General features: G+C 44.2%; 1 protein-coding gene across 1 annotated transcript; it reads left to right on the top strand.

Moving 5' to 3' along the window:
• Positions 1–833: 833 nt before the first annotated feature.
• LOC131947499 (homeobox protein goosecoid-like) lies at positions 834–10,239 on the top strand. The gene is made up of 4 exons (XM_059308717.1): positions 834–1,470; positions 2,223–2,334; positions 3,741–3,864; positions 10,072–10,239. The coding sequence occupies exons 1-4, from the start codon at positions 834–836 to the stop codon at positions 10,237–10,239; spliced, it is 1,041 nt and encodes a 346-aa protein (XP_059164700.1).
• Positions 10,240–16,097: the final 5,858 nt, after the last annotated feature.

Genomic DNA, 16,097 nt, shown 5'->3' with positions numbered 1-16,097 from the left:
AAAAACAACACATGCAAGAAACAAAAATAGATTGAGGAAAATACCAAAAGCCTTGTGATACATTCAGTTTCCTCGCCAAGTTTTTTCCTCACAGGAAAGAAATGAAAGCATAAACTGGTCGATGGGATGGCGGGCCCATTGTGCCCTGGGCATCTTTTGGCCCATTGTGCCCTGGGCATCTTTTGGTCCGGGCTGGTTTTTGTTCGACGGGTGGGGCGGTATTTCATGAGCTAACAATTTGTTACTTTCATTTCCTGGCGGGCCAATTTGCCGACGTCCTGTTTTACAATATGATTCCAGAAATAATGATCGTTATCCCACCATTTTCCGGCATCGGTGTATTAGCCGATGTAATTCTCTGTTAAACGTAGCCCCCCTTTAGACGGACATAGGCTGCTGAAGTTTGGTGCGACCGTCTTGTGATGGGGTGGCTAATACCCGGAGTCTCCATTAACCGGCGCGGCTGATCAGGTAAAGGTGATACCAGATTAGAAAAAAAATCTTCAAGAGATCGATGGACAACCAGTGAGCTGGGAGTTGAAACACGATACCCCGTGGGGTGGGGCGAGGGAGGGCTGCCATTTTTTGAAATGTTTAACTTGTCGAGACAATATCCACGCCATTCAGTTCCGTGTCTTGACCAGGATAGTGAGGTTCAAGTTGAGCTTGGCTAATCATTGACACAATCTTTTTTTTAAAAAAAGATTTGATTAGTATAATGTGACAAAATTTAGGTAGTTAAACAGTATTTTTTGCTGTTAATGCGAAGATTTGATAACACTAATTAAATCTAATTAAGTTAAATTCTGTACCCGTGGGATCGTACTGCCTCCATGGCGACGGTTTTTCGAGAACGGATCCCGGCCCAGCAGACGACGACAGACACGCCGTTATCGTCTGCCATGACAGACCTGATGTCCAACAGACTGAGGATGCTGTACGCGCCGCCCGACCTGAGCAACTGCCCGCAGCTCAACATCCAGCAGATGTTCGAGACCTTCAGGAAGGAGAGCCGGGAGCTGCAGATAGAGAGGCAGCTCCAGAGTTACGGCTCCTGCTCCTACGACGGCCTCTCCGAGCTGGAGAAGCGATACTACTACCCCAGTGACTTCCCCGACGGCAAGATGCGGCTCTGTGGCCCCGACGAGAAATCTCTTGGCTCCGTATTGGCGGACCAGCCTTTCACAGACATGAGCATTCCGGCGTTAAGTGACCGGTCTGGCATCAGCCATCCGGCATTAGGTGACCGGTCCGGCTACACGGAAAATCTAATGGAAAAGTTTTCTAGAACAGTGCTGCAGAACTCCCTGACCCTAGTTCCGCCCGTGGGCAGGGGTTTGTTCAACAGCCGGCCAAACACCGAACTAAAGATGCAGCCCTTTATTCCTAGAACCTGTTGTAGAGTGCCACAAATGGACTTGCCAATGGCACTCAAAAATTTCAGGAGTTCTAAATCGGAGTCACCAAAAGGTAAGTTCCTTCATGCCACAATCGAACGGATGCACTCTATAATACACTCTGTACGCATGTGTAATGCTGTAATATTTCTTTAAGGCCTTTAAGTTGGTTGAAAAAAAATCTGACAGAAGAACACATTCAGAAGCAGAGTGTCTTCCAGGCATCTCTTCGGGCCTTTGCCCCCCCCCCCCCCCCCCGAAGAAAGTCTACCGCCCTCCCCCCCCCCCCCTCTGAACCAAATGGAATTTATATAGAAAATATATACTTTTAACAGTGCCCGCCACCTCCCACCGAAATTTGAGTCCGCCACCCCCGAAAATTTAAAGTGTACCCCCGGAGAAAAAAGTCTGGAAGAAACACTGTCCAGAAGTGGGGCCTATTTTAAACATCTCGACTCTCATCTGCGAAGTTTATAAACAGTGAAGTGAAAGCAGATTATGACCGACACCTTTTACTTGCTGATACTTGATATATAAAATTATACGTGTAAATTAGCTGATAAATTCCACACCCATTGTATGTTTATGTCTTTTTAAGTCCACGTCTAATCCAGTAATGATATTTTAATGAAATGAGCATGCCATGGCAGGTAGTCGGTGTCTCAATGTTTTATGTTCTTACATCCTAGTTGTCGGGCCTAAGGTTGTATGGTTTTCCCTTCCCCACAAATGAAAATACTATAAGCTGTGGCATGCCCCCCCCCCTCCCATCCCCCCCCCCCACCCCCATTGTGACGTGTATTGAACTTGTAGATCCTCTCCCAGCGGGCAGGCAGGACGGCAGCGGTGACGTACAACTGGACGAGAGGTCCGAGTTCGAGTCCACGAATCAGACGCTCTCTAGCAGGTGCGATGCCAAGAAGAAACGGCGACACAGGTATGTAGTGAGGAGGCGGGGGGGGGGGGGGGGGGAATGAGGGTGTGGGGGGTGTGAATGTGTGGGGTTTGGGGGGTGGGGAGGGGCTACTCTGCGGCCATACCAAATCAGTAATAAAGTCGACAGTTTTATGTAACAAAACCAACAGATTTTTAGTCAAACAAATATCTAGACGTTTCAATAATATTTCACTAAAAAATTGAAACAATAAAAAAAAACAGTAAACCCATTTAGTAACAAACTCGCCAACAAACTTGAGCTACACCGTAACTTTCCACCCAAAAACGTGCATTAAAAAATCCCCCATTCCAGCCCGCTAGAGTTGTAAGACGTCCAATAATGGATGTGTCCCACTAGACAGGATGAAAAGATTTTTTGTGACGTCGCTTCAACACCTGGCCAGATAAGCCAGGCCAAAAAAGGCCGATAATAAGTTTTACAAAGGCCGATTACCTGTAATAAGTTTCAGTTATTCAATTAGTTGGCCGATAACTGCCTGCATTAGCCGCCATTCCACTGTCTTCGTCTCCGCGCAATCTTAAGGCGACACATTGGCCAGAACAATTGGCTGATGAAAATATCAAAGTAAAATATGTCGGATATATAACAGAAGATATTGTTATGTAAAGCTATTGATGTAGGCGATGTATTTATTTCATGACTGAACGTTAGCGTCAGTGGGGATTATATGCAGAATTTTTAGTGGAATTGGTTGGATTATAGACACAGCTTCTAATTAAATATCGAGGATTAGTAGTTGCTCTAATAGTTTATACAAAATATTAATAGGGTGAAATACGTTTATTTTAGTTCGCATAAGGTCGTATAGTTGAATATCAACAAGGTCTGTGTATGAAATTATTCAAATGTAGACGTTGAGTATTTTTAGTCCTGTTGAAACAGATTAGAAAAAAAAACTATCTTTTGTTTTAGCCGGCTAAAATATCTGCTCAGGCTTTAAGATCTGTCGTCGTAAGTCGTAAATATCCAATTGTATTTTAAATGCCAATTGAGGAGTGGGAGAGTGTGTGTATGTGTGTGTGGGGGGTGGGTGGGGGTGTGTGTGTGTGTGTGTGGGGGGGGTGTCACATATTGTATTTGTATTACCTAGTACTGCCAGTACTGCTACTACACTGGATCCAGATCACCTCGTGAGTAATGTCCATACCGAGATTATTTCTCTGCACTTTTGTCCCCTCTCCGGATAACCATCTTGACTAGCCAGAAGTTTTATCTCTCCCAATAGTACCATTTTAACTAGCCGGAAGTTTACTCTCTCTCTATAGAACCATCTCAACTAGCCAGCAGTTTTCTCTCTCCCTATAGAACCATCTCAACTAGCCAGAAGCTTTCTATCTCCCTATAGAACTATTTTGACTAGCCGGAACTTTTCTCTCTCCGAATAGAACCATCTTCACGAGCCAGCAACTCGAGGAGTTGGAGCGAGCTTTTAACGAGGCCCACTACCCGGATGTTTACGCCAGAGAACTGTTGTCAGCAAAGACTGACCTACCTGAGGACAGAATACAGGTGAGTACCCAGTTAACCAATGCTAGCACCTCGAGATCTACTAATATCTAGTTCGAGTCACATGACGTGGTCACGTGATTTGTAACAATGTTGCAAGCGCTCTGCACTTTTGATTTAGTTGAAAATAATATTTAATACAATATAAATGAAATATGATTTGAAAAATCCTAGTTCTTTATCCCCCCCCCCGCCCCGGCCTATCTAAACCTGTTTTCTCTGTCTAGTTGTTGGTTCGTTGTTGACCTCTACGCCATAGTCTAGTTGTTAGTTGCTAACCTCGATATTATCGTCTAGTTGTTACCTGTTAAACAGAAAGCTCAAGGCAAACCTTATAAAAGAAGCCAATTCTTTTAATCTCTTATTTTAAAATTCGTCTTTTTATTTTCCCACGAAACCGGTTGGTTGGTCAAAAGTGAAGCATTTCTGTCAACGCCACCCAGGGGTATAAAGGTAGTGTCGTACTGCCCACCCCACTGACCATCGTGTCGTAACGTCACGTAGCCCCACCCACCCTCACGCCCTACCCTCACGCCCCACGGCAGCCACCCACCCACCACAATAGCGGTCAGCACGGGTCATTCAGCCGTCCCCTGGTCCCACGCGTGGCATCAAGTGACGGGCAGAGAATTGCACCTCCACTTAGCCGAGGCACGGCACCTCCACTTAGCCGAGGCACGGCACCTCCACTTAGCCGAGGCACGGCACCTTTCATCTGCCGTGTCCACTGTTGGCACATCTCGCCTCTCTATGCACGAGTCACAGGAGTCAGAAGAGTCACCGGAGTCACGAGCTTCCGCTGCAGTCAGTGACAAGTGTCAGCAGACGTATTCTACGCGTCAAACGTGGGGGTAGCGCCCCCCCCCCCCTGTAATTGCAACAAACGATTTTTTGTGTCGCCAGCTTTTACCAGAAAACGGAACACAAAAACCTCGTTTGTCAGTTGATAATAACGCCCTGGCTATTGAGAAATGTACAATCTGTCGCCCGGTACAATAGATAACTCCATTTGGAGGTTTATATAGAGGCCAATTCAAACCTTTAGAGAATGTTGCAGCCTGCTGTCTAAGGGTGTTGACGCATGATGTCTAATTAATTAACACTAATGATCTCGTGTCGCCGCTGATTTCAAGTGTCTTAAGACAGAGACTTAAATATATTCTAAAAACGATGTCTAATTACTAAAAAAAAAAACCCATTAAAAACGTTTTAATAATAAGCTTTTATGTAATAATGTACTAAAAAGTAGAAAATAAATGATTTTCTTTAAATATTTAATAATGCACTACTATTTAAATAAGTATAAAGAAAAGCATGGGTCACTTTATTATCTATTGGATACATTTACTAATATTTAGGAATCGTTTATTTTCTACTTTTTAGTGCATTATTACATACAAGCTTGTTATTAAAACGTTGTTATGAATTATTTATTTAGTACTTAAATGTTTAAAATTTACAATAGAGTTGCTTGACTAAAAATTATTGCGTAAAATAGTGCGGAATTGCTGGATCAGTCAACCTACTAATTTGGACACAATTTTAATTAATTCATAAAAAATTAATTAGGCATCCAATTAAGTCAAATTTAATGTCAGATAGCATTGTCTTCATGTCTTGACTCACGTGCCAACTTTGAACTGAATCTGTCACTTAGAAGTGCATACAATTTTGCTCAAGCATTTCGATTAACGACGACAGATAGATGGAAGACAGAGGAAGCAAGTAAAATAAAAGCTTGTAAAAAAACACAATAAAAATGTAGCTCTCTACATTGACATGCAGTATCACTAAATGCCAGACGACGTCCTGGAGTATCACAAAATGTCACATACTGTCATTCTATCTAACATATCATGACACCATGTGACTAATCCAGCTAATCATACGACACTAGATATCCTGAAGTCAAAAGGGATTCTCTTTTTATTCTTTGTACATCGAAAAACATATGTATGGTTTTTTTTTCAAGTATGTAAAGATTAAGTAAAATGCATTTTACTTAATCTTTTCAACGCATAAATACAGCTGCTATTGTGCAATTCTGCTGGTATAGCTGGCGATGAAACAACCATTCCAACGAAAGTTCGTTTTAACAGAGGCAACAGCAATACACCTTTATTAAATACCCATTTTAAAAAAAAAATCCACCTTTATTAAATACACCTTTTTTTAAACATCCACCTTTATTGAATACGCCTTTTTTTAGAATCCATCTTTATTAAATAGACATTTTTAAAAAAATACATTTAAAAAAATACAACCTTTTAAAAACAAATACCCTAAAGAGAAACGGCCAACACGATTTTTTCCCAGTCAAAAAATTAATTGTCTAACACTGGAAGAAAATCTGAAAGAGCCAACCCCTGTTGTACATCCCCAGCCGGTAACTAGAGCCTGCAGGGGTTTCTATTGCCAACAATTACGGCTTGATTGCCTCTCAGTTTCAAAAGTTGGATTACAGCGTTTTGTTGAGAAAACTAGACGGACACGAAAGAAAAAAAAAAGATGATCGCGTATTAAATAACAGAGTTAATCGTTTTTATATGTTTGATATTTTCATCGTGTAACTAGTTGCAAGTATTTTTATTTCATACTTTTTTAAATAGCGACTTGAGAATAATTGATGACGATGCAATAGATGCAGCTAATTAAGTATTGATTTGATACCAGTCTTGAATTAAATTTGATTTAATATCAGTCTTGAATTAAACGGAGTTTTTATTGGAGGGCGGTGGGTGTGGAGGTGGAGTGGGGGGGGGGGTGCAACCTGTTTCCGGTGGTTTAGCTCAAGTCAAGTACTTCAACAAAATGGTCCCAATTAAAAACATTCATTGAGCAGTAATTAAGGCGTCCACTTGCCGGCACTTGACCCCCTGCACGTCACACCCGGGGTCGAGTTGTCGGCGGACCATCTGCAGTGGACGCTGGTCGCCTCTCCCGGGGTGGTCGTGTCCGGTCCCACGTGGCCGATGTTGGGTGGTGTAGAGGTGGTGGGGTGGCGTAGAGGTGGTGGGGTGGGTTAGAGGTGGTGGGGTGGGTTAGAGGTGGTGGGGTGGGATAGAGGTGGTGGGGTGGCTTAGAGGTGGTGGGGTGGCGTAGAGGTGGTGGGGTGGGATAGAGGTGGTGGGGTGGCTTAGAGGTGGTGGGGTGGCGTAGAGGTGGTGGGGTGGGATAGAGGTGGTGGGGTGACGCAGTGGTGGTGGGGTGGGATAGAGGTGGTGGGGTGGGATAGATGTGGTGGGGTGGCGTAGAGGTGGTGGGGTGGCGTAGAGGTGGTGGGGTGGCGTAGAGGTGGTGGGGTGGGATAGAGGTGGTGGGGTGACGCAGTGGTGGTGGGGTGGGATAGAGGTGGTGGGGTGGCGTAGAGGTGGTGGCGTGGGATAGAGGTGGTGGGGTGGCGTAGAGGTGGTGGGGTTGGATAGAGGTGTTGGGGTGGGATAGAGGTGTTGGGGTGGGATAGAGGTGGTGGGGTGGGATAGGTGGTGGGGTGGCGTAGAGGTGGTGGGGTGGGATAGAGGTGGTGGGGTGGCGTAGAGGTGGTGGGGTGGGATAGAGGTGGTGGGGTGACGCAGTGGTGGTGGGGTGGGATAGAGGTGGTGGGGTGGCGTAGATGTGGTGGGGTAGCGTAGAGGTGGTGGGGTGGGATAGAGGTGGTGGGGTGGGATAGAGGTGGTGGGGTGGCGTAGATGTGGTGGGGTAGCGTAGAGGGGGTGGGGTGGGTTAGAGGTGGTGGGGTGGCTTAGAGGTGGTGGGGTGGCTTAGAGGTGGTGGGGTGGCTTAGAGGTGGTGGGGTGGCGTAGAGGTGGTGGGGTGGCGTAGAGGTGGTGGGGTGAGATTGAGGTTGTGGGGTGGCGTAGAGGTGGTGGGGTGGCGTTGATGGGGTGGGGTGGCGTAGAGGGGGTGGGGTGGCGTAGAGATGGTGGGGTGGCGTAGAGGCTATTCTAGCCGGACACAGCGGTGCTGGAGGGGAGATAACAAAACCACGGAAGTGCCTGCCAAAGTGGTCAAACTGACAAGTCTGTCAGGCTTGACTTGGCACGGTGAGGCGTGTGTTGTGTAAGACGGTGTGGCGAGTAACACGGTTAGAGTTATAGAAGATTATATGTTCAGAGAAATCCGAGATTAGGAAAGATAAACGAAATTCAATCGTTATTTATTTTTAAGAGTAAGCTCCCTTCAACTTTCTTCTATATTGTTATCTAACCTCCAATTCCAATGTAGTTATGGTAGGTGAGGTATTAACAAAACTGCTGGTTTTTCGAATGGTACTTGTGCTATTTCACTCCGTAATTTCACTCTCCATTCTTAACCACACACGTGCTGTCCTATACTCCGTGTTGTCCTATGCTCCATGCTGTCCTATACTCCGTGCTGTCCTATACTCCGTGGTGTCCTATACTCCGTGCTGTCCTATACTCCGTGGTGTCCTATACTCCGTGCTGTCCTATACTCCGTGCTGTCCTATACTCCGTACTGTCCTATACTCCGTGTTGTCCTATGCTCCATGCTGTCCTATACTCCGTGCTGTCCTATACTCCGTGCTGTCCTATACTCCGTACTGTCCTATACTCCGTGCTGTCCTATACTCCGTACTGTCCTATACTCCGTGTTGTCCTATGCTCCATGCTGTCCTATACTCCGTGCTGTCCTATGCTCCGTGCTGTCCTATACTCCGTGCTGTCCTATACTCCGTGGTGTCCTATACTCCGTGCTGTCCTATACTCCGTGCTGTCCTATACTCCGTACTGTCCTATACTCCGTGCTGTCCTATACTCCGTGCTGTCCTATACTCGGTGCTGTCCTATACTCCGTGCTGTCCTATACTCCGTGCTGTCCTATACTCCGTGCTGTCCTATACTCCGAGCTGTCTCTCCGTACTGACCCACTCTTCGTCCTGACCCACTCTCCGTGCTTTCTTTTTTTCCGTGCTGTTCTTTTCTCCGTGCTGTCTTACACTCCGTACAGTGCAATGCTTTGTTTCCATGTTGCCCCATATTCCCTGCTGCCTAACATTTCGAACTGTCCCATGTTCCATGTTCCATGTTCCATGTTCCATGTTCCATGTCCCATGTCCCATGTCCCATGTCCCATGTCCCATCTCTCATATGTTACATATCGTAATGGCTCCGTGGTCCCGATATATCCATCTGTCCGATAGTGACTATAGATCCTCTGCTCCCTACACGCCGTTCTGCCCAATAGTCACAACAGTCTCATCTGCCCCTACACCCCGTACTGCCCTATGCCTCACTGTCCCAATGCCCTCATCTGCCCCTACACCCCGTACTGCCCTATGCCCCACTGTCCCAATGCCCTCTTCTGCCCCTACACGCCGTACTGCCCTATGTTCCACCGTTCAAATGCCCTCATCTGCCCCTACACCCCGTACTGCCCTATGCCCCACTGTCCCAATGCCCTCATCTGCCCCCTACAGTCAAGTTCGCCAGTTCGTGCTGTCGCATGTAACAGCGCGTGTCGTCAAATATTCTGATTGGCCATTCTGAATGCAAATGAGGAACAAATTGGTACCGGAAGTGCCGAGATTAAGCGCTACTCTCCAACATCACGCGATCAGAAATCCTCGAACCGATTTGCGCCACGCAATTTTCCCACAACTAATTGTCATTTTTATAGCTGTTTCATGCGCAGTTTCTTTTTTTAAATTGAAAATGTTCAAAATCAATCAAATGCGTGACAATACTACGATAATTAATCTATTTATAAACTTACCTGGAAACTGCTTTAATCCTCATTAAAGAAACAAAGATTCACATACGGTATAACATTAGAGTCGTTACTAAATGACATTCTCCTGCTTAGGCAAAGAAAGGTAGTCTTGGAATTTTCTTAAGATATTGAATGTTTGTATAGTTCAGTTATGTGATATATGGGTGAATGTGGGATGATAAATGCTAAAGTGTAATACTATTGATAGAGCTGATGCTATTTAAAGAGATGTTCGTCAGTGGGACTGTGACGTCAGTTTTGTTTGTTTGCGGGGTCGAAAGGATGTCTTTTGTTATGATGCCTATGTGGATTGAGGGTTCCATCCGTTAAAAGGACGTGACGCCATTTACCACTCCCACCCTCAACCCTCCAAAAATACTACAACTGTGAACTTTCTTAATTGTTTAATTAAACTAGAAAGATCGATCAGCTGACCGATGGTTAAAAGGTCCTGAAGGTGTTGAGCTTGTTTGTCTACAGGTATGGTTCCAGAACCGCCGTGCCAAGTGGAGAAAGACAGAGAAGACCTGGGGCCGGAGTTCCATCATGGCGGAGTACGGCCTGTACGGTGCCATGGTCAGACACTCCCTGCCCCTGCAAGACAGGGGTGACGCCCAGGAGAAGTCGGCAGACACTACAGGTATCTGATGTTGGTACAGACGGCCGACAGTTGTTTAGTTTCTAAAGACCCGCTAGTAGTATGAGACTACCTAACTGGGCGTAGAACCCTGTACTTGATCTCCGCATGTTGTATGGAGCAAGATTGTTTGACTTCTGACTTCGTTTGACATCTGACATTGTTTGACGTCTGACATTGTTAGACCTTTGACTTTGTTTAACCTCTGACATTGTTAGACCACTAATATTGTTTGACCACTGACTGTTTGACCTCTTACTTTGACTACTAACATTGTTTGACCACTAATATTGTTTGACCACTGACATTGTTTGACCTTTGACTTTGTTTAACCTCTGACATTGTTAGACCACTAATATTGTTTGACCACTTTATTTGTTTGACCTTTGACATTGTTTGACCACTGACTGTTTGACCACTGACTGTTTGACCTCTGACATTGTTTGACCTCTGGCATTGTTTGACCTCTGACATTGTTTGACCACTGACTGTTTGACTTCTTACTTTGACTACTAACATTGTTTGACCACTGACATTGTTTGACCACTGACATTGTTTGACCTCTGACATTGTTTGACCTCTGGCATTGTTTGACCTCTGACATTGTTTGACCACTGACTGTTTGACTTCTTACTTTGACTACTAACATTGTTTGACCACTGACATTGTTTGACCTCTGACATTGTTTGACCTCTGACATTGTTTGACCTCTGGCATTGTTTGACCTCTGACATTGTTTGACCACTGACTGTTTGACTTCTTACTTTGACTACTAACATTGTTTGACCACTGACATTGTTTGACCACTAACATTGTTTGACCACTGACATTGTTTGACCACTGACATTGTTTGACCTCTGGCATTGTTTGACCTCTGGCATTGTTTGACTTCTGACATTGTTTGACCACTGACATTGTTTGACCACTGACATTGTTTGACCTCTGACATTGTTTGACCACTGACATTGTTTGACCACTGACATTGTTTGACCTCTGGCATTGTTTGACCACTGACATTGTTTGACCACTGACATTGTTTGACCACTGACATTGTTTGACCACTGACTTTGTTTGACCCCTGACTGTTTGACATCTAACTTTGACTACTGACATTGTTTGACCACTGACATTGTTTGACCACTGACATAATTTGACCTCTGACCTTGGTTGACCTCTGACATTGACCACTGACATTCTTTGACCACTGACATTCTTTGACCGCTGACATTGTTTGACCTCTGACATTGTTTGACCTCTTACTGTTTGACATCTGACTAGACCACTGACATTCTTTGACCGCTGACATTATTTGACCGCTGTCATTGTTTGACCGCTGACTTTGTTTGACCTCTGACCTTGGTTGACATCTGACATTGACCACTGACATTCTTTGACCACTGACATTCTTTGACCCCTGACATTGTTTGACCTCTGACATTGTTTGACCTCTGGCATTGTTTGACCTCTGACATTGTTTGACCTCTGGCATTGTTTGACCTCTGGCATTGTTTGACCTCTGGCATTGTTTGACCTCTGGCATTGTTTGACCTCTGGCATTGTTTGACCTCTGACATTGTTTGACCTCTGGCATTGTTTGACCTCTGGCATTGTTTGACCTCTGGCATTGTTTGACCACTGACATTGTTTGACCACTGACATTGTTTGACCACTGACATTGTTTGACCACTGACATTGTTTGACCACTGACATTGTTTGACCTCTGACTTTTTGACATCTAACTTTGACTACTGACATTGTTTGACTACTGACATTGTTTGACCACTGACATTGTTTGACCACTGACATTGTTTGACCACTTACATTGTTTGACCACTGACTTTGTTTGACCTCTGACTGTTTGACATCTAACTTTGACTACTGACATTGTTTGACCACTGACATTGTTTGACCACTGACTGTTTGACATCTGATTTTGACCACTGACATTGTTTGACCACCGAAATTGTTTAACCACTGACCTTGGTTGACATCTGACATTGACCACTGACATTCTTTGACCGCTGACATTGTTTGACCCCTGACATTGTTTGACCTCTGACATTTTGACCTCTACAGTAACTCCGGCTACAGCTGCATCAGTCTCGTCACCTGACCCACCCAAGTCTCCAACCAATGGCTCCACACGTCCGGTCATGTGACAAGACCACGTGATGGGGGTGATGCACTGTCCAGCGGACTAAAATCTGCACCCTGAGGATGCTGTTCTACAGGAAGCTGTACAACAGGAAGCTGTTCACCGAGCGACAAGAACAGCCATTTTAAGTCTCCAGCGATGGTCAAATATGTTTTTGTTTCTTGTTGTTGTCCAACCTACCTGCCGTCATAACATCTGCACATTTTGTCAATAAATATTTTATTAACATGTCTTCGCTCTCTGTACTATTACCATGCTATCTGTGACGCAGTATCTAAAGTACAAAGATAAACAAGGTAATTAAAAAGTCTAGTGACAATTTTAGCGCAATTTCCTTATGTTATCTAAAAATAGCTCTGTCGTAGCGTAAATCAAGAGCAGGGTTAGTAAAACCATTGGTTAGTTATTAAAACGTTTTTTATTTAAAAAAATTTCAGTATTTTACATGTTTTATTTACAATAGAGTTACATGACTAAAAACCATTGCGCGCCTACTGAACGTGATGGCGCAGCCATGGAACGCGATGGCGCAGCTATTGAACGTGATGACGCGTGTGGTGTAGTTGGAAAAAATGCCTACTAATTCGGTCCAAATTTTAATTAATTCAAAATTTTTTTTGTGACCGAACGAAAGGATATTTTTGAAAACTTTCTTCGGCAATATTGTTCTAAATTATGGCAGGAATCGATTGGTACATGTTTCAAGTCGCTAAGTGGTCTGGTTGCCGATATATGGGCCAAAAACTGCATTTTTTCTCGGTTTTTTGGCTTTTCCGGGAAATACATGAAAGAAACCCGTAATTTTTATGGCCTATGTTCATCCTCGTAACTTGCTTAACATAATTGCTTTTGGAACTAGTCATCGATATTGCTTCGTTGAGGAGGAGATACGACTTAAAGCTGCGGACACACATCCATCCATTCATTCATACATTCATACATCCAGAAATGACGGGTTAATAAACGCAATTCTCCAGAATGGAAATTGCGCTAAAAACTATATTTCATAGAAAATAATTTGAAGGAAAACCTCTGTGAAAAACAAACAAGAAAAAACCAACAAAAAAAAAACAACAAAAAAACAGATCTAATTTCTTGTTGCAGTTGCGGAATTTCTTTTAATCTATCCAACAGTAAACTGTAGTAATTCGATGCAGCTGGCGAATAAAGTGAATCGCAAGAACAGACAACTCCGCCACAGCAAGTAGAGTTACCTCTTACATTCTAGTATTTCAATTTATAGACAATCAAAGTTACGGTAAACAAACACAAAACCTTTTTTAAAAACGATTTTTAAAAGTTGTAAATAATTATTTTTTTTTACATTCCGGAAGCCTCGCCCATATACCAACTCAGCAGGTAGACGCCCGAACTGGTGGTGATATTATTGTGTGAAATATAAACGCCCGAACTGGTGGTAATATTTATTGTGTGAAATATAAACGGCGGTAGTCTCGGCGTTCAAACACATCAAATGGGTTGTTTGGCCGCTGCTTCCATTAAATAGTTCTATTATTAATTAGATTTGCGATTACTCCATAATGTTTTGATCTGTTAATTAGACACGCTAATTAGATTTACCTTCTCAGAAGCTTGGCGTAGCTTTAATGTGAGTAACAAAGTTTTGAAACGATGATATGCTTGATTATCATTTTTAACGCAGACAAATCTACACTTTCTTTTTATAATAGCCAGTAGCTTTTTGATTAGCAGAACTTGATGAAACGTCACGGGAAAAATAGACGCAGGTTTTTTAATTCTTGGAGCACCTGCACTGCACAGGTGAGATCACAATCGGCTGCCGTCGTGCCGAGATTAGCCGCCTCGGTTCCTGGAAGTCTTTTAGCCTGAGCGGCGGAGTGAGCCGTCTCAAAGACAGGAGAGCGGCTCAATGTTTGTAGACTGCTGTATGTTGGCCCATGTAATCTGCTGTTAGCTTGCCCATGTAATCTGCTGTTAGTTGGCCCATGTAATCTGCTGTTAGCTGGCCCATGTTTTGTAATCTGCTGTTAGCTGACCCATGTAATCTGCTGTTAGCTTGCCCATGTAATCTCCTGTTAGTTGGCCCATGTAATCTGCTGTTAGCTGGCCCATGTAATCTGCTGTTAGCTGGCCCATGTAATCTGCTGTTAGCTGGCCCATGTAATCTGCTGTTAGTTGGCCCATGTAATCTACTGTTAGTTGGCCCATGTTTTGTAATCTGCTGTTAGCTGACCCATGTAATCTCCTGTTAGTTGGCCCATGTAATCTCCTGTTAGTTGGCCCATGTAATCGGCTGTTAGTTGGCCCATGTTTTGTAATCTGCTGTTAGCTGACCCATGTAATCTCCTGTTAGTTGGCCCATGTAATCTCCTGTTAGTTGGCCCATGTAATCTGCTGTTAGTCGGCCCATGAAATCTCCTGTTAGTTGGCCCATGTTTTGTAATCTGCTGTTAGCTGACCCATGTAATCTGCTGTTAGTTGGCCCATGTAATCTTCTGTTAGTTGGCCAATGTAATCTGCAATTAGTTGGCCAATGTAATCTGCTGTTAGCTGGCCCATGTAATCTACTGTTAGCTGGCCCATGTAATCTCCTGTTAGTTGGCCCATGTTTTTTAGTCTCCTGTTAGTTGGCCCATGTAATCTCCTGTTAGTTGGCCCATGTAATCTCCTGTTAGTTGGCCCATGTAATCTCCTGTTAGTTGGCCCATGTAATCTCCTGTTAGCTGGCCCATGTAATCTGCTGATAGTTGGCCCGTGTAATCTGCTGTTAGTTGGCCAATGTAATCTGCTGTTAGTTGGCCCATGTAATCTGCTGTTAGTTGGCCCATGTAATCTGCTGTTAGTTGGCCCATTTTTTTTAGTTTCCTGTTAGTTGGCCCATGTAATCTGCTGATAGTTGGCCCGTGTAATCTCCTGTTAGTTGGCCCATGTAATCTACTGTTAGCTGGCCCATGTAATCTCCTGTTAGTTGGCCCATGTAATCTCCTGTTAGTTGGCCCATGTAATCTGCTGTTAGTTGGCCCATGTTTTGGTATCTGCTGTTAGTTGGCCCATGTAATCTGCTGTTAGCTGGCCCATGTAATCTCCTGTTAGCTGGCCCATGTAATCTGCTGTTAGCTGGCCCATGTAATCTCCTGTTAGTTGGCCCATGTAATCTCCTGTTAGTTGGCCCATGTAATCTCCTGTTAGTTGGCCCATGTAATCTGCTGTTAGTTGGCCCATGTTTTGGTATCTGCTGTTAGTTGGCCCATGTAATCTGCTGTTAGCTGGCCCATGTAATCTCCTGTTAGCTGGCCCATGTAATCTGCTGTTAGTTGGCCCATGTAATCTGCTGTTAGCTGGCCCATGTAATCTCCTGTTAGCTGGCCCATGTAATCTGCTGTTAGTTGGCCCATGTAATCGGCTGTTAGTTGGCCCATGTAATCTGCTGTTAGTTGGCCCATGTAATCTCCTGTTAGTTGGCCGAGTGTATTTGTATTGACCAGTCACGTGACACGGTACAGGTGTGGCTGGAACTGGTTGTGTCGACAGTGTTGTAAATAGTGGCTATTCTTGTGTCCCTTATATACAGAAAAACACACATACGACATCGGTCACAGGCGGGGTAGCTATGGTGTTCCTGTATGCCCCTGTATGGAAACCATGTTTCATTTCAATCCAATACTTTATAGACTTACACGCTCTAGCATAGAGTTGAATAGAGTTGTTAGTTTAAATCAGCCTAACATCAAG

This window comes from Physella acuta, unplaced genomic scaffold (genome assembly GCF_028476545.2).
Source record: "Physella acuta isolate Inbredline_101_S28 unplaced genomic scaffold, ASM2847654v3 ptg000596l, whole genome shotgun sequence".
NCBI lineage: Eukaryota > Metazoa > Mollusca > Gastropoda > Physidae > Physella > Physella acuta.
The sequence above is the reverse complement of the archived record's forward strand: the minus strand, read 5'-3'. Positions and strand labels throughout refer to the sequence as shown.